The sequence below is a fragment of the Enhydra lutris genome, unplaced genomic scaffold, assembly GCF_002288905.1.
Source record: "Enhydra lutris kenyoni isolate GAN:26980312 unplaced genomic scaffold, ASM228890v2 scaffoldscaffold44, whole genome shotgun sequence".
Lineage (NCBI taxonomy): Eukaryota > Metazoa > Chordata > Mammalia > Carnivora > Mustelidae > Enhydra > Enhydra lutris.
Window position 1 is genome coordinate 8013684 of NW_019154128.1, and position 19228 is coordinate 8032911.

Below are 19228 nucleotides of genomic sequence, written 5' to 3' on the forward strand. Positions count from 1 at the left end.
CCTGCCCCCTGGGTGGGCATTTCTGTTTGCCCCTTGCACAGGGTTCTTCATGGGACTTCCAGCCACCTGGTCAGGTCTAGGCTTTGAGCTGACCCCTCCTGATCCTCTGCAAACAGACTCCCTGGCTGCCGGAGAGAAGTGTCACTCAGTTCTCACGTGTTTGGGTGGGGGATTTACTTCAACTTTTCGGTTCTGTCCTAATTAAGTCACATTTTGTCAGAGACCTCTTTGTCAAAACCTGAGCGCCGTTTTGGTGGGTGTTTTTCTTTACTTCTCTTTTGCTCGCGGTGTTGGGATTCTGTGCCTTTCCAAGGACACAGCTAGGAGGAGGACAACTAGGCCGTTCAAGGTCAGCTACCATTTGTCTATTTCTACAAGAGCTTTGAGGAAATACTCATTCTTAAAATCCTACCTCCACCTTCCCTGTAGCTTTTCTTTAATATCACCTACCCCGTATTTCCCAGCCTTTCAGTTCTCTTAGACCAAATGCGACTGGTTTCATTGCGGGGTAGGGGACTCGCAGGGGGGCCCTAATATACACACGAGGGCATCCAGTTTGAGTTTGGTCTGACGCCTTGCTTCAGGGTCCTACAACATCACTACCTCTTCAGCAGCTCTGCCGGATTCCTCATGAGAGCATGGAAAACGTGGGCCAAGCGTTTTTAAAAATTGGAAAACAATTATTTAAAAATTTTAATACTATTTTTTGATTGTCTGTAAAAATGTTCCAGTTATGTTAAATGCTACGGTATGCCAAACACACCTGGGTTTTCCGTAGTGCATCCTGTTGCCCCTCAAAACAAATGCCCTCAGCTGGGCAACCTGCAGCTGTGAGAACAAGATGTCCTTCTCCCTCGCCCCTCCTCCTCTCAGAGTGAGGGGCGGGGAGACAAGTCCTGCCGTCCGGAGCTGTCTCCCAGTGCCGGCAGAGGAAAGACAAGAGTCGAGGCGCTCCCCGCAAGCGCAGCGGAGAGAGGAGGGGGTACCTGGCAGCAGAGATGGGACTTCCTCCCTCCACTCCGGAACTGTGCGCTGGAGCGGCTGGGACTCGGAAACCCAGGCGGCGCCACTAGAGCTGGAGGAGTGGGGGTGATCGGTGGGCGGACTCGGGGCGGGTCTATGGGCGGAGCCGGGGTGGGGGCGGGGCCTGCGCGACTGCGCGGGCTGTGAGCGGCGACCTGCGCCGGCCGCGCTCCCGGGACTCTGGGAGCGCAGATCGCCGGCCGGCTGCGGTCTCTGCGGCCGCCGCTTCCTCCCGAGCCGGCTCGGCCCGGCGCAGCAGGCGGCCGGGGCGATGTGAGCCGGGGCCCGCGGGCGCGGTCGGACCGCTGCGATGTGGCTCAAGCCCGAGGAGGTGCTGCTGAAGAACGCCCTGAAGCTCTGGGTGACTCAGAAGAGCAGCTGCTACTTCATCCTGCAGCGGCGCCGCGGGCACGGCGAGGGGGGCGGCCGCCTCACGGGTAAGGGGCGCGCCGGGGCTGGCGGGCGCAGCGGGCCGGGCCCCGGACCTCGCTCCCCGCCGGGCCCGCGGCCCCCAGCCCGGGGTGCTGCGCAGGGGGCGATTTCGTGGGAGACGCCGGGCCGGGACGGCCCTGCCTCGGGCTTGTTTTCCTTTCTTCTGCATTTCTCTTGCAAGCCCCCGTCGAGGTTGAAGCAAAAGGGACTTGCGGGCGAGGCAGGTGCCTTCGCTGCCTGGCCAAGTGACCGCATGGAGGCCAGACTTGGCTCAGGAATCGAAGGAGAAACGCCGACTGGAGCGCGAGCCTAGGGGGCAAGGGCCGGCTGGGGAGGAGCGCAGGCCGCGGTGCGGGGCCAGGTGACAGCGGGGCGCGCCCCAGCCGGCTCCGACTCGGCCATCTGGAAGCTCCCGAGTCTCCAGGTGGTGTCTTGGCTGGGGACGCACGGCCGGCCCACGGCCCGGCGCTGCTCCGGAGACCCTGGCAAGCGGGGATTGTCTGGTCTGTGGGCAGGGCGGGCCGGAGACCATATGCGCACCGGGAGGAGAAACTGAGGCAGTGCGAATCCCAAGCTTTTGATCTTAGTAGCAAAATTGAGCAGGTCATTTCCACCCCCCCGCCGCCCCCATTTGTTTCTAACAAGCAATGATAGGAGGAAAAAACTCAGGCTTGTAAAATTTGTAGAAAACAAAGCATTTTTTTCTAAAAGTTACTCTCCAGAGCTCTGTGAAGATCAAGCGTTTGGAAAAATTGAGGCCAGCTGGCATAGCTGGGCCACCTGTTTAAATGGGTCAATGGAGGAACAGTTTATTAGCCTTTTTCACTTGTGTCTAGGGAATCTATATGGAATTTCTAAATTTTGGAATCTGAAATAAAAGAGACCTTAGCTCTTTCCCCCCATTACATCCCTGCTTATACTGAAAATGAGTATGAGACCAAGGCTGGAGAGAGAGGCCAAGAGACTGAGTTTGGGTCTCTAGGCTCACTGCTGGTGACTCCAGTGTTTGCTTATTCTGGGGGAAGGTTCTCCTGGAGTAAAGTCGAATGGGGAGATGTGATCAATAGTCCCTGAAATAGAACTAACTGCAGTGGGAATTACCCTTCCTGTACTTTAGACTCGGAAGGTGAGAAAGCTGGCAGTTGGATGCCATGAGAGGGTGGATTTCACTGAGTGTCAAGGGGTGGGTATGATTAGGTGGCATTCTGAATGGAAGGGTGGTGGGGTGGTTGAGGAGTCTGGATGAAGGACGTAGTAGTGGGGTGACTTGTGGTGAGTAGTGGGGACAGATTGGGCAGCAGGTAGGCCTGCTCTGGGAGCTGCTTTAAGCTCTGAGGGAGGGAGTTAGTGGAGGAAGTGGGAGGCCATAGAGGCCTTGGTGAGTCCCTGAGCAGCACAGTGGCGCTTCATGCCAGAGCTCTTGGGAAATGGAGGTTGGTGGTGCCCTGTGAGGCCCCTCAGAGGCAAAGAGGCCAGAGATGTGGTTTGTCCCCCCAGTCCTTCCAGGGCAGTGTGTCTTAATTTTTGATGTGTTAAACACAGTACCTGGCCTGTAAATGGTCTCCTTTAGTGGAGGGTAAGGACAGGGTTTGAACGTGTGGAACATCTGCCCAGCAAGTGTTTTTATCATTAATCCACTGCTCGCTGATATTGTGGGGGGTTCTTGTGGCTGCCTTGAGAAAGACTTCAGGGTATTCGGCTTCTAGCAAGGGAGACAGGTCCAGGCAAGCGGGCCAAAGCCTCAGATATGATGCCTGATAGAGACTGAGGTCAACCTCCCTTCCAGAGAGCCTGGCTTTATTGTCTAGAATCTACTGTGATGAATGCAAAATGATGCAGCCCCCCCCTCCTTGTCGCATTCCAAAATCAAGCAGGTCTCATGTCATCATACCCGTGGCTTTGGCCTTACTTGGCATATACTTTGGGTTTGGGTTTATGGTGAGTATGCACCATTTTCTTGTTAAAGACAATACGATTGAGAAAACAAACAAACAAAACCATAAAAAGGCAGATGACACTTTGCTTTATTTCTTGGGGACTCAGAACCTCTTCTTGATGTTAGAAGTGTGACATCTCTTTGGCTGCTAGATACTTTACGTTCAGGCTTTTAGCTGGGAAGCAACTAACCAGAGCCATGCTGATTGAGCAACCCAGAGTTACCACATCCACCGATGAGCTGGTCCTAACCCAACCACTTATATATGTTGTAAAGTCAAGATTATGTGACACAGAGGGCAGCTTCATGTTGGTGGTGATTTTCAGAATATGTAACATTCTAATTTAGCAATTTATTGTAAAGGTTTAAGACTTCAGACAGAGTTAATGAAAATAATGAGGGCTAACATGCATATCCTGCATATTTTTTTGGAGAGAAGCAAGTAGAAATGGGTTGAGAGGATTTGAAAATAAAATGTAAGGGAGTGGTAATGAAGTGTCTTTTGTTTTTATTGTGATGCTGAATTTGTTATTAGTAGGAGCTTAAACATATGAGATCTCCATTGGCATTTAATCTGACATGTTTAAAAATTGCCCACCCTCAGAAATAAAAGGTTTTGTTTCATTGAGGATTATAATTAATCTTCCTATTAATATACATACACTCACACCTATATACATTCCCTGTATCCATCTCCAGTTTTATTTTCTCTATAACTCTCTCTCACTTTCTAACATACAATATACTTTTTCATTTTGTTCATGTTTCCCCATGCTGAATTGTCTGTTTAGGAAGGCAGGTATTTTACATATGACAGTGCCTAGCACATAGTATATGCTCATTAAATGTTTGTAGGATGAATATGTGAATGAATATATACATGAATGATGGAATCTATTTTTTTCTTAAAGGCTGGGTGGAGGGGGAGGGTCCAGTTTTTCTGACTGAGGCTGAGCTGATCACATGAGATAGGAACATCCCCTCTCTTTTCTGGGCTTCCTGTTTACCTGGCAGTATGATCACTGTGGAAAGCTGGAGGTAGTGGGTGGGAAACAAAGTTCTGTCTTTTTTTGTAGTACCCGACTTTTAGGGGGAAGGATCAGGGCCTCAGCTTTTCAGGTGGCCTGTTACCATCCCCTAGGATCTATCTGGGGAAGGACATCCTGGGCTTGAGACAGTAATGGGAGGCAGAGACCGTTTCCTCCAGTTAGAACATGGTGTGGCTGAATATAGCATCATAAAATGTTTCCAAAGCCTGGGACAGAAGTGATTTTGCTGCTCTGGAAGGGAGGAAGTTAAGGTATGCAAGTATTCGGTTGGATACAGTCTCTAGCCCTTGGGAATATTTTTAAATTATTTTTAACTCTTTAAACGTAGTTGACACACAATGTTACATTAGTTTCAGGTGTATGGGAATATTTCTTAAGTTTAGTCAGCTCTGGGAGAACTGAGTGGGAGAAGTTAGCGTTTGGGAGGGGCTGACAGAACACACCCTTGCTGTCCTCTCCCCCAGCGTTCCCTGAAGCACTTAAAATGAGCAGCACAAACATAACTTTATTTACTTATTTATTTTAAATATTTTATTTACTTATTTGGCAGAGAGATTATAAGTAGACAGAGAAGCAGGCAGAGAGAGAGGGGGAAGCAGGCTCCCTGCTGAGCAGAAAGCCCAATGTGGGGCTCAGTCCCAGGACTCTGAGATCACCACCTGAGCCGAAGGCTAATGCTTAACAGATTGAGCCACCCAGGCGCCCCAAACATAGCTTTAAAGACTGAATGTCAGTCACCCAGATGGCTGCTCTGAACGATTTTATTTTTCAGTGTTCTATTATGTGTGTTCCTGTATAATCTTGCACTTCTTTCCCCAAAGAAGCTGGCAGTTAAAAAATTGTAATTTGAAGAAAATTTTGATGTTTTCTACTTTCCAGAATGTTTACCTTCAGCCCATGTTCCTGTCACTGCATTTATAATAGGGGCTAACAGTTTCCTCAATAGCTAGGGTCACAGGAGGAAGCAGAGTGTAGTGGAAAATAGGGGCTTTGAGTTAAGATAAGCCTATTGATTACAAATCCAGGGCAGAGAGGCCTTGTGCTAGTTTATTTCGTTTCTTTGAGCTTTAGTTTAACAGCTTCGACAGGAACAATAATGAAACTTACTTTAGAGGGTTACAAACTATTTTCCACTGTAGCTACAGCATTTTACATTCCTACGAGCAATGCACAAGAATTCTAATTCAAACAAGGCTTAGAATTAAAACTATATGAGGGGCTCAGCTAGTTGCACTTGCCACCTTGCAGGTTTGGGAAAAAAAAAAAAGTCATACTTAAAGAATTGACTAACGAAAGGGCTTCTTAGAATAAACATGTTATAAAGAAGTTTGCATTCTAGTGGATATAGAAAACACTTATTACCAATGTATGTATGTATGTATGTGTTATGTATTTAAAGATTTTTATTAGAGAATGAGCATGTGAGAGCGGTGAGTGGGAGGAGAGGCAGAGGGAGAGGAAGAAGCAGACGCCCTGCAGAGCAGGGAGCCCACGCAGGGACTCAGTCCCAGGACCCTGGGATTGTGACTTGAGCTAAAGCCTGACATTTAACTGATTGAGCCACTCAGGCACCCCTATTACTGCAGTATTTAATAAGTGTAATTGGAAAGTTAAATATTTAAACAGCAGTTTGTACTAACAGGATTTGCTTACAGAGCTTCTTTGAAATCTTTTGTTAAATCTTAGTAAATAAAGGGAACTTCACCTTGGAGTTCCAGGCATTGAGTGTGAGTGAGTGACCGCGCCCAGAGTGAATTGTCTGCTGTCACTGAACAGTGTCCCAAAGTCTGGGGGATATGAACCTGACACCAGGGTTTCATGTGGGGTCATTAGTCTTGCTTAGAATGACTCTGTTGAAAGGTTGGAAACTGGTGAAGCCCAGGTGTTGCCTTTCTTGGCGAGTCCATTCGACATTGATAGTAGTCTTGCTCAGGTAGCTGAACTTGGTGGTGGTTTTTTGCCTGCATTCATTCATTCATTCATTTAAAGTAGGCTCCACACCCAATGTGGGGCTTGAACTCACCACCCTGAAATGAAGAGTCACATGCTTCACCGACTGAGCCAGCCAGGTGCCCCTGAATTTGCTGGTGGTTTTAATCTTCGGTTTAACGGGACAGTCTTTGCATTGTGTAGAGTTCCAGATAATGGCTCTAGAGTCTTATGTGCTTTGGACTTGTTTTCCAAAAGCACAATAAGGAAGAAACACAAATAAAAGAAGTATTTTGATTTTAGGAGCATAAATTGGAAGATATCTTCCAATACAGATATACAGGTAAAATAACTGATTTATTTTTAAGGGCTGATAAGCTATTATTAGTAAAAGCTTGGGGGTTTCCAACAGTTGCATTTAATGAAAGCATAAGAAGGGCACTGTAATTAGGTAATCAAACAAGGCAGGGACTGTGTCCCTCGAGGAATAATGTGAGGTACAAATGTGTGGGTGGAGCAGTAGAAGAGGCTAGAGCCAGCCATCTCAGCCTAATTGGAACTCTTTAGGAAGAGCTGAAAATGATTGAGAGGCTTGTAGCTTTTAAAGAATTCATTTATTAGCCGTGAAGGGATAGGATTTTATGATCCTGACTCTATATTCTGGCAGCATTGGTTAGAGGAGGAATTTATTTTAAATGAAAGTAGTAAATCTGATCATATTTCCAGGACAGATTTTCCCCCTAATTTTAAAAACTTTAATCATTTGTACTGAAACCAGCCCCGAGGAAATTTTAACAGCTGCTTGGGTGTTGCATGAGCTATCCTGTACCACGTCTTTCTCCTTCCCTTTCTCCTCATAAGCACAGACACTCCAGCTTGTTAGGTACTTTCCAGGACCTTGCCTTGCCAACCCTTCTGCGGGAGGTGCCCTTACCTCCCCCTCTGCCTGGCTAATTCCTTTCTCCCTCTCCCACCCTTCAGATCTCAGTCTGAGTCCACTGCCTGGTGATGGTGCCCTGGGCCCCTCGCTCCTCTGATCCTCTTCTCCCGCCTCTGCTTTTTCCTTTATAGTGCTTACACTGTGCTGTGATGTGGCCTTTTGTGGCTTTATCACTTTCTGGGGAACCCGATCGTGAGCTTCAGGACAGAGCTCTCAGCTCTGTGTCCCTCACCATTATGCCTCCAGCAGTGAACAGTGTCACTAGAGCACTCAATAAATACTTAGCAAATCCATGGCTATTGAGGTAGAATTGATAGGTGTGAGCCTTTGAGGCTGAGAAATGTTTCGTATCATCCTAAAAATGGGAATTATGCAAAAAACAGGAATAAATAATAGCGTTGTCATTGCATTTTCTCAGGCCTGCCCTGCGTGCCTGTAAGGACTAGTGGTGGTTTGTCAGCTGTGCCAGCCCAGCTGTTGGAACTGCCCGTTGGTAACCTTTATGTAAATGACCCTATACAGACCCAGAATGATTTCCCTAGTACATCACCAGCCAACTGACACAGCTCTGCGGAGTTGAGTCATTAATATTCCTGAACATTTGGTGGGTCTGTTGTTCCACCAGATTTTATTTTTCTGCTTCCTGCTTTTCACTTTAAAAAAGGAAGGAAAAATCAACAACAAAATAAACAGCCCTAAAGAAACTCTCCTGAGGAAAGGGTACTATATGCTGTGACTGATTTTCTTCTGAACAAGTAGTTACTGATAGAGAATGGATATTCAAAATATTCAAAAATAATAAATAAGATTGTAGTTTGCCTGAAGCTTTAAGATGGGAAATCTATGTGCATAAGAGGATGTAATGTAAATATAAAGTATAAGTTATACAATACCTATCACCTGTCACTAAAAAATAGAATATTTGCAATGTTTAAGAGTTCTCCTGAGTTTTTCTGATTACATTCCCCTCCTTAATACATTGTTGAGTTTTGTGTGCTTTTATAACTTTATACAAAAGGAATAATATCTTACTTATTTTTCCTGAAGCTTATTTTTCCACATCCTAGTTATATTTATAGTTTTATATATACATATAGCTGTGTTTCTCTACTGTTGAACGATGTTGATGTGTATAGCCATGTTCATTCATTTTTGCTGCTAGGTAGTAATCCATTAATCCAGTAATCCAATAATAATCCATTATTCATTCTCTTGTCAGTTGATATTTGGGTTTCTAGTTGTTTTTTTAAATTATAAATAATGCTGCTATGGACATTCTTTTTTTTTTTTTTTTTTTAAGATTTTAAAGAGAGAGAGAGCATGCACAAGCAGGGGGAGTGGCAGGCAGAGAGAGAAGCAGGCTCCCCGCTGAGCAAGGAGCCTGATAAAGAGCTCAATTCCAGGACTATGGGATCATGACCTGAGCAGAAGACAGACGCTTACCCAACTGAGCCACCGAGGTGCCCCTGCTATGAACATTCTTGTGTAGTGTTCATATGAGTGGAAGTTTCTACAGAGACTATACCTGTTAGTGACCCTGTCAGGTGTATCAGCCAAAATGGGCTAGGTTATGCTATGATAACAAATACCCCAAACATCTCTGTGCACCCACATTAGTTTATTTCTCCCTCATGGTATATATCCAGTGGGGTCCCCAGGGTTCTTTTCTCATGTAGGCACTCCAAGATGGCCTGACTGGAGGCTCCATTCCTAATGTTTCCATGGTTGCATAGTAAGGGAGGGGTGGGGTGTGGGGGGTGACAGTTTGGTGAATCTCATGCTGGTTTTTAGAGCTTGCATCTGGCAGTGACACCCATCCCTTCTATTAATTTTGTTTGTTTATTTTATTTATTTATTTTCATTTTTTTTTGTAAGCTCTATGCCCAGTGTTGGGCTTGAACTCATCACCCTGAGCTCAAGCATCGCATGCTCTACCAACTGAGCCAGCCAGGCACCCGTATTCACTTTATATTGGCCAAAGCAAGTCACATGGCTCTTTAACCTCAAGGGCATGGGGAAGTGCCTTTTTCTTAATTTAGGAGCTATGTGTGTGTTTGTGTGTGTACATGCACATGTGTCTGTTCTGTATTCTTTTTGAAATATTAAAAATATTTCTCTATGAGTGGACTTTTTTTTTTTAAGATTTTATGTATTTATTTGACAGAAACAGACCGAGAGAGGGACCACAAGCAGGGGAAATGGGAGAGGGAGAAGCAGACTCCCCACTGAGCAGGGAGCCTGATGTGGCGCTCCATCCCAGGACCCTGGGCTCATGACCTGAGTGGAAGGCAGATGCTTTATGACTGAGCCACCCAGGTGCCCCTATGATGACTTCTTGTTTTTGTTTTGGGTCTTTTGAAGAACCAACATTCTTAATTTCCATGCAGCCAAGTGTACAATCTTTTTGTGCAAGAGTTTATACTTTCTGTTACTTGTTTAAAAAGAAGTCCTTAAAAGTGAATTTTTAGGATGATGATGAAGGGCAATCCTGAGATGATGGCTGAAAGACCTCCTCTAGGTCCAGCTTAGAGTGGGGCAGAAGGCTATAGGACAGCTCCGAGGAGAAGGGAAATCGATAAGCACCTAATGTTCTTGCATGTGCTGAAGGGAGGTCTGTGCGCTAGAGAGAAATTATGGGTAAATTGTTATTTATTTCTCTTAGAGTGTGTTTGCATGAGGTGGGGGGAGGGGCCGAGGGTGAGGCTAAGTGGGTTCCACACTCAGTGTGGAGCCAGATTCCGGGCTCAGGCTCACAACTCTGAGATCATGACCTTAGCTGAAATCAAGAGTGGGACGCTTAACCGACTGAGCCACCCAGGCATCCCGTGGGTAAATTATTGATACATAAAAAGCTAAGTCAACCAAAAATTCTGGGGCAATTGTGAACTCCAGGGAAAATGAAAAGTTGTATAGTTAGGACTGGTTTCATAGTTTTACCACAAAGCTCAGCTCTCAATAATGTTCACATAGTTATAATGTAAATACTGACTAGTGATCTAACCAAGCCTAAGTGAGGTGTGAGTGCTAGGTGGTGGTGGTCAGTGAAAAGGAACTAAACCCTCTACTTCTGAAAGCTACCAGTGAATGGCTCAACTAAAAATTCAAGAAATGGTAATATAAACGTGTTCTTCAGAGTTGCAAGGGTAAATGCAAAAAGAATCAGTTAAGAATTGGAGGTGGTTGCTGGGGCGCCTGGGTGGCTCAGTGGGTTAAGCCGCTGCCTTCAGCTCAGGTCATGATCTCAGGGTCCTGGGATCGAGTCCCACATCGGGCTCTCTGCTCAGCAAGAAGCCTGCTTCCTCCTCTCTCTCTCTCTGCCTGCCTCTCCGTCTACTTGTGATCTCTCTCTGTCAAATAAATAAATAAAATAAAATAAAAAAAAGAATTGGAGGTGGTTGCTTTCAGGGAGGTGGGAAGTGGGAGTAGGGAGAGGTGAGGGGGCTGTTGTGTTTCTCACCAAACCTTGTAGAATTATAGGTTTCTTTATAGGCACATGTAAATTGGGTAAAATGTGGACTGAATCTAAAATTTGGGAGAGCTTGGCATTTTTTCTGGTTACCAGTTCTGTATGAGTAATGGGGATAAAGAGAGGCCTTGAAACATTGTTGCATTCTTGCCTTATGGACCATGATTACTCTTGGATTGCCCAGGCCTCAGATATCTGTCCTCTCAGTAAACTATATTTAGCCTTCAAAATGTCTAGCATGTGTGGGGTGTGTCAGTTTCACAGAGGCTTAGGATCTAATTTCAGAAATGCATCTAATCTAGTCAGGTACCTTTATTTGAAATTAAAAGATAGCTATTCTGGATTTTTTTTCTCTCTAGAGAGGAAATCAGTTTAGAGTTATGTTTTCATCTCTGACCTAGCCTCAGAGATGTGGTTCTGTGACTAACCCATTTCTTCTGGGGTCTCAGTTTCTTTGCCTGCAAAACAATTACTAGTATCATTATTATTGTTATGAGAGTTTTATAATAATAGCAATGGAAGATTTCATACTTCAAACTGTCATAGTTTCTAGATATGTTTGCAAAATCCGTTTAATTATTTGTATTTAGAGAAGAAGGAAAAAGCCAACAGAACATTTTCATTCAATAATGCCAGACCTTGTGTTCTCATGAAGCTTATGACCTAAGGGAATGGGGAAAGCTAGTGGTGGTGGTAAAGTGATTATTAAACCACGAAATACAGAATTATAAATGATGGTAATTGCTGGGGGTGCAGTGGCAATGAGAGGGAATAACAGGGGAGCTAATACAGAGTGGCGTGTCAGGGAGCATTTCTCTGAGGACCTGTGATCTTAGCTAAGACCCGCAGGGTATGTAGGATGGTGTTAGGTGGGTAAAACCTGGAGGAAAGAGGCAGAGGAAACAGCCTATGTAAGAGCTCTGTGGCCTCTGAGAAGCTCTCTGGGCAAGTTCAGTTTGATGTGCTTATGAGCCATCTAGAAAGGCTTGTAGGGGAGGAAAACAGAGGGGATGGGGGAATGGTCAGGAGAATGGGAGGAAATGAGCAGAGTGTATTTACCAGCGGTCAAGAGAAAAGTTTATTCAAGAAGGAGGGAGGGAAGCCAGATGACTCTGCAGTATGGTATGGAAAAGGCTCATGGGACATTGGCACCCTCAGTGGGAGCAGTTCGAGTGCAGGTAGGCGGGATGTGGGCGTAAAAGGCTGGGGAGGAAGTGGGCATGCATGTGGAGGCAGCTTTATCAAGGTGGGATTTGGTGGGTTTTTGGTTGTTATTTCAAACTTATTTTTTTTTCTTAATATTTTATTTATTTCCTTGACAGAGATCACAAGTAGGCAGAGAGGCAGGCAGAGAGAGAGAGAGAGGGGGAAGCAGGCTCCCCGCCGAGCAGAGAGCCCAACGCAGGGCTTGATCCCAGGACCCTGGGATCATGACCTGAGCCAAAGGCAGAGGCTTTAACCCACTGAGCCACCCAGGCGCCCCCAAACTTATTTTTTGTAAGCAAATGGTAGAGCGTCTGTTGAAAGCTGCATCTGTAGGTGTGAACTTGGGGAGGGGCTGCTGGGCCTTGAAGTGGGCAATGACTAAGATTCGAATAGGTCAGCAAAGTAGGTAAGGCATCCAGGTGAGCAGGATCTCAAGAGACAATTCCCAAGGAAGTTTGGTTTGGAAATAAGGTTAAGTACTCAGTACTGGGGGAAAAAATTACCTCAAAGAATCTGTAACTGACCACCAAAAGGATGAACTAATTTAAATGGATCCCAGGGATGTTGGCTCAGACTGGACAGTGGTTGTATCACTAGCCAAAAGAAATTCTTTGAGGAAACCATGGCAACTTAAAAATTGGTTGTTACTTGCTTGGCATTTGGTGCCATGTTGAGGTGCCTGTGTGTGAGATGCCCCTTGAACCATCTTGTCTGGGGTTTTGACTATGTAAATAGTCTTTTGTTATCAATAATGTTATTAGCATTCAAATGATAGAATTTATTTCTAGAAGGAAAGTACAGATTAAATATCATTTCAGTAAATTACAAAGATTGACCAGGAAGTTTGACTATCCTGAATTATTGAGTCCATTCAACAGTGTTTTAAGTAAATACATGGCCCAATGTTTGGGATATAGGGATGTTTTAATAAGAAAACGTGTTAGCATTCTTTTTTTTTTTTTTTTTTTAATGTGTTAGCATTCTTAAAATGGGATTGTTCTATGGGCACCTGGGTGATTCAGTGGTTAAGCATTTGCCTTTTGGTTCAGGTCATGATGTCAGGGTCCTGGGATCGAGCTCTGGGTCAGGTTCAGAGTCTACTTCTCTGTGTCCCAACGCACCCCCACCACCCCCACCCCTGGGCTTGTGCTCTCTCTCTCTCTCTTTAAAAAAATGGGATTGGCCTAGTGATGAAGGTTTGGAAGGAACCTTGCGAAGCAGTATTTGCATGACAGACACAATTTTAAAAGAAAGAAACAGAAGTTCAACCTCAGGTAGAGATTTGGTTATTAACACCTACGCTGGGAGCATAGTGAGCTAAAGTTAGATTTTGAGTTTCTGTTATATTGCTATTGCAATGACATGTAAAATGTAAGCAAGGCATTAACATTTCTTTAGGAATGTATAGGTCACAATCTTCCATCTATCAAGGATTCAATCACGGCAAGGATTTGGCTGGAGAGATTAGGTTTTAGTAAAACCAGTCTCAAAACTGTGTGCATGCATGCGCATTTGCGTGTGTTTTTGTTTTAACCTTTAGTTTCCCGTATGTTTTTGAGATAAAGGAGAATGTGGACACTCATTCAGGTTTCAAAGTGGACAGTGTTTAATCTCAGTATAATGGAGCTGCCTCTTAATGTGGGGATTAGGTTCCAAAATCAAGATGAAGGACAAAAATTGCTTGAAAAATAACCCTTAAAATCAGCAGGGCCCCTTTCTTGTGTTCATGTGACTAGGAGTTCCTGGGAAGTGGGGGCCTGTGTGGAGCCGGAGCCTCTAGCCCCCAGGGAGCTCACACCAGGGTCCCTGCTCCTGGATTGAGGGGCGGTCCATATAGCAGTTGTTTGGCCTCTGGCCGGTGCATGGTGTTGAAGTAGATGAGTTAACATGAAATGTGTGTCTGCTTGTGGCTGCTTGCTGGTTGAAGTGAAGTCCCTGAGCCAGCTTCATGGCCAGCTGAAGCTAAGAGTGATGACACTAGGGGCGCCTGGGTGGCTCAGTGGGTTAAAGCCTCTGCTTTCGGCTCAGGTCATGATCCCAGGGTCCTGGGATCGAGCCCCGCATCGGGCTCTCTGCTCGGCAGGGAGCCTGCTTCCTCCTCTCTCTGCCTGCCTCTGCCTACTTGTGATCTCTGTCTGTCAAATGAAATGAATAAAATCTTTAAAAAAAAAAAAAAAAAGAGTGATGACACTACACTTGGGCGCAATAATTTGGGAATTGCTATTAGGTGAGGTTGATGGTAGCATTTACTGGATCTACAGGTCTGATGTCTGTTGCTCTGATACACACAGTGAAAAGGTCTGTGCTAAGTGGATGTTGTTCCGTCTTGCAGTCTTTTGCTTGTCCTCATTTATCCAAATAAAAAATTCAGGTTTGAGGAGAGGGGTTTGGAGAGCCACTTTAGGAATTGGAAAGTTCTCTTCAATAGGATTTGTCTCCCACTGCAAAAGCTGCTTTTCTTGTGTGATTTTTAACTTCCTATATGACCTGGAGAGCCGGATTTGAGTATTTTATATTTCATAGCGAAAAGTTAATTTAGAAGCATATCATAGTACACTTACTTTCTTTGAATTAAGATTTGCAGAAACCCTAACTATAGGCAAAACCAGAAATGTGTTGACAGTACTTGAAATCTTGGTAAGGTTCAAGACCAGAGTCTCCACAGGTGAGCATCCATTTATACCGGAAGGATCATTAGAAGGTCTGTGTGTGTGTGAGGGAGGGAGTGTGGGGAAACGAGGGGAAAAAAGAGAGAAGGGGGAGAGGCAGGGAGAATCTAAGAGAGAGACTTGAATGGCAGATATACTCACACCAAAAGAGATCATAATCGCAGAAGCTTTGAAAACACATGCTTTAATCTGCTATATGAATAATATTGACATACACATTCCTGAAAAGTTGTATTTAGAATCAGAATTTTATACATTGGACAGTTTTCCCATCACAGTTTCAGAGAGATGTACATTTTAAGTACAGAGCAAATGATTAAAAATGTGTGGAGAAATCTATAAATTGAAAAATCTATAAATATGAATATTTCAGATGTAAGCTTTTTTAAAATTACAAACTAAGAATGATTTGGTTGATCAAAACTGTCAAAAACAAAGGGGCATGGGGACCTTTGTCTTCAGAATGTCAGTGGTAAAAGGCAGTAAAGGCTGAGGATTAAAGGAAATTAGAGACATGGCTGACTGTAATGCCCAATCCTAGAATGGGTCCTGAACTGGAAGGAGAAAACATGCTATCAACATGCTGTTGTTGGGTCAATGACGAAACTGGAATACAAATTGGAGATAAAAGTACCATGTGTGTTATACTTAGTGAGGTTGATAATGATGCTATTGTTGTATAAGAGGATACCTCTCCTTATTCATAGGAATAGGTCTCCCTTCAAACAATTCAAAAAATATGTCTGTGCTTAATTATATCATATTATATCATGTATCAAGAGAAAGAGAACAAATACAGCAAATGGGGTATGCTGTTAACAGTAGACAGATCTGTTTCATAGCAAAAGGTATTTGAGTGTTCTTTGTCCTGTTTTAATTCCTGAAGCTATTCTACGAACTTGAAATTATTTCCAAATAAAAAGATAAATAACTTTAAATGTGAACTTGAAGCACTTGTCCACTTTGATAGAGGTATTTTTAGCCTATAATACCAAAATATAAGATATAATTGTAACTTACAAAAAATAACCCTTTGGGAAATTTCTGCTGGAAAAAATAGATTTATTGTGAATCTGAACTACGCACCCTCTGCTTTTCTTACTGAAACAAACAGTGTTGTAACCTGCCCCGCCCCATACAAATAGTACAGAGTGGAGGTGTGGCAGGGTCAGGGGAGAGGGACAGAAAGAAGGAGGGAGAGAACTTTAAGCAGGCCCCAAGCTTAGTGAGGAACCGAAGGTAGGGTTTGATCCCATGATGCCAAGATCATGACCTGAGCCAAAATCAAGAGTCGAGACGCCTAACCAACTGAGCTACCCAGATGCCCCATGTAACCTGCTTTTTAAAGAGTTGAGGTTTCTTGTGGTCCCAGGTGCCACGTGCAACAGGGCAGGTGGTGTCTATAGATATTCACCACCTGCCCCAAATTGTAAGTGACTTTCATATATCATGTGTTATATATTACAGTGTTCGGTTAGACCTTTATTGTGGTCAACAAACAGTTGAATTTTAAAAGCAGGAAAAGCTAGGAAAACAAATGGATTCAGCAAGTATTTACTGTGTGCTTCCGTGTGCCCACCTCTTTTCCAGGCAGTGAACAAAACAAAGTCCGGCCCTCAGGGAACTTAACTCCACTACAATAATTAATCTAGAGTGACTCTAGTCTCTCTATTCTAGTAATTACTTCTCTTGTAATTAACCTCAGACTCAAATTCTCAAGTGTGCCCTGAAGTCCCCTTAAATATGTCAGTCTCATTTTAAACTGCCTTCATTAAAATATTTTGTGTTGCCTTTACCACACTAGAAGAGGTTGGTTTTTGTAGTCCCTGTCCTTAAAAACTGAACTGTTGAATCAAGTAAGTTAGGGCTCCTGACCCCTGTATTTTGAGTTCTTGCTGGCCTTAGGGACATTGTCTTTGAGCCCTGTGGTAGCGCCAGATGAATTGAAGTAGCTTCTGGCCCCCTGAAGTCTCTCTGACCCCTTTTCCTCATCAGGGGCTAAGGCAGTGCAGCCTGGCTCAGGGCCTTTCCAGGCTCTGTCTTGGGGTATGGACATTGTCCACGGGCTCAGCCCGCCTGTGCTCTGGAAGTGTTGGCATAGTCAGCTCCTGTGGTGCTTCTGGGCACCCCTGCTCCCTTTCCCTTTTTGTGAAGCCACTCAGCAGCCCTCCGTAGGTGACTGGAATGAAGTGGGCTCATTTTCCTATTTAAAAATAACCTCAGCAGCTGTGGGTTCAAGTCTCCCAGTCACGGGGATGACCTCTGTGCCACTGTCGGGACTTCCAGTTGTCATGCCTCTGAGGGTGACAGCAGGGTGAATGTTGGAGCTGGGGTTCTGGAGGCCACCAGCCATATTCCGTTTTTTACAGATGGGCCTGATTGATCTGAGGCAGTGATGCTCTTGCTCTGTTTTCACTTGATTGAGTTTAGCCCTTTACAAAAAGGTGAAGGGACTCCTGAAACAGGCATTCCCATGGCTTCATCCTGCAGCCGAGTTTAGTTCCTCCAGACCTGCTACCCCTCATCTTGTGTTGGGCTGGTGTCTGTTGAGACCCCTGTTTTGTTTTGTTTTTAAAAGATGTTAAGTAACAAATTTCTAAAAATGCAGAACAGAAAATTTACGATTTTAAGTATTTAAAAAAGAGATTTACCCATTATTTTTTAGAGAGAGCGCGCGAGCACACCCGTACACGCATGCACACATGTGTGGGAGAGTTGGGAGAGCGGGAGAGGGAGAGAGAGAGACTCTCAAGCAGACTCCCTGCTGAGGGCAGAGGCTAACATTGGGTTTGATCTCATGACCTCAGCAGAAATCCAGAGTTGGAAGCCCAACCAACTGAGCCACCCAGATGCCCCCCATTTTAACTCTTTTTAAAAAAAGATTTTATTCATTTATTTATTTAAGAGAGATCAAGTGAGCACATGCGTGTAAGTGCCGTGGGAGGGGCAGAGGGAGAGGATAAGTCGCCTCTCTGTTGAGCATGGAGTCCAACGCAGGGCTCCGTCTTAGGATCCTGAGATCATGACCTGAACTGAAGGAAATCAAGAGTTGGTTGCTTAACGGACTCAGCCACCCAGGTGCCCCCATTTAAACCATTTTTAAGTGTGTAGTTAAGTGGCAGTAAGTACATCCACATCATTATATAACCATCACCACCATCCATCTCCAGAACTTTCTCATCTTCCCAAACTGGAACTCTGTCTCACAACCTCCCCACTGTCCCCTCCTCCTGGCAACCCCCATTCTACTTTCTGTCTCCATGAGTCTGACTACTCTAGGTCCTGCATAGAAGTGGAATCATACAGTATTTGTCTTTTTTTTTTTTAAAGATTATTTATTTATTTATTTGACAGACAGATCACAAGTAGGCAGAGAGCTTCCTACTCTTTGAAGGCTGAATAAAATCCCATTGCACGTATATACTGCATTTGGCTTGACTAGTCATTGATTCATAGACGCTGAATTGCTTCTGCCTTTTCGCTATTGTGAATAATGCAGCTATGAACATAGATGTGCAAATATCTATTCAAGTCTCCGCCTTCAGTTCTTTTGGATCTATACCTAGAAGTGGCATTGTGGGATCGTGCAGGAATTCTATATTTAATTTTCGAGGAGACTTGATTTTTGCATCTGATTCTCAGTTTCTTCTGGCCTCTGTGGACTTGACTGAATGGCTAGGACTGTACTCAGTTTGCTGGGGCTGTGGCCCTGGTCCTGGGTCCCCAGCTTCCTGAATACTCTCAGCCTAACTCTTTCCATTAGGGTTGAGACCTTTTTCTCTTCCCATTAGGGTTGCGTGGAGAATTGAAGAGAACTGAAGTTTGTTTAGAGGTGCATTGCAATTCATTAAAAAAAAAAAAAAAGCAAAACAAGAACTAGAATTTGAATTGGGCATTTTCAGGTTTACTGTTGTAAACCTGAATTTTGGATTTCATATGTTTGTTTTTCAGAGTTAAAATATGGAGTGGAATGCTTAAGGTGAATTTAGTTTTGGTAGATTTTTCTACCATGTTATCAATTACCTTTTTTTTTTAAAGATTTTATTTATTTGACAGAGAGAGATCACAAGTAGGCAGAGGCAGGCAGAGAGAGAGGAGGAAGCAGGCTCCCTGCCAAGCAGAGAGCATGATGTGGGGCTCGATCCCAGGACCCTGAGATCATGACCTGAGCCGAAGGCAGAGGCTTTAACCCACTGAGCCACCCAGGCGCCCCTTATCAATTACATTTTTATCAAATTTTCTTTAAGTGTTGTTGGGGAAGGATAGGACTATTAGGAGGTAGAAAAGGAGAGAGATCTTTTTCTTACTTGTATGACTGTGGACCTTAGTTTGCTCTTCTGTAAAATGGAGCTAATACTACTAATATAATTTTTGTAATTATGATAGTAATTAGCAAAAACAAACAACAAAAAAGGACCCTACAGTACTAGGATGGTGCTTGGTAGTCACAGTGCTTAGCTGATATTAGTCTATCCTCCCTTGTTATCCTGGAATAATTGGGAGTTGTAGATGAGGGTGTGTGGTTGTCTTTACTTTTGAAGGCTGAAACAGCATCAGTGGGAAGAGCCTGGAGTAAGA

General features: G+C 44.4%; 1 protein-coding gene across 3 annotated transcripts in view; it reads left to right on the top strand.

The window, feature by feature from the left end:
- Window positions 1–1311: 1311 nt before the first annotated feature.
- The window catches only part of LOC111155918 (TBC1 domain family member 8), a 104073-nt gene continuing 86156 nt past the window's right edge, over window positions 1312–19228 (top strand). For 2 of the 3 annotated variants that reach the window (XM_022516391.1, XM_022516392.1), the window contains exon 1: window positions 1334–1460. In XM_022516391.1, the coding sequence (XP_022372099.1) occupies window positions 1334–1460 (127 nt within the window). Of the gene's footprint in view, window positions 1461–19228 lie in introns of all 3 variants that reach the window. The other variant, XM_022516393.1, reaches the window with a different exon arrangement.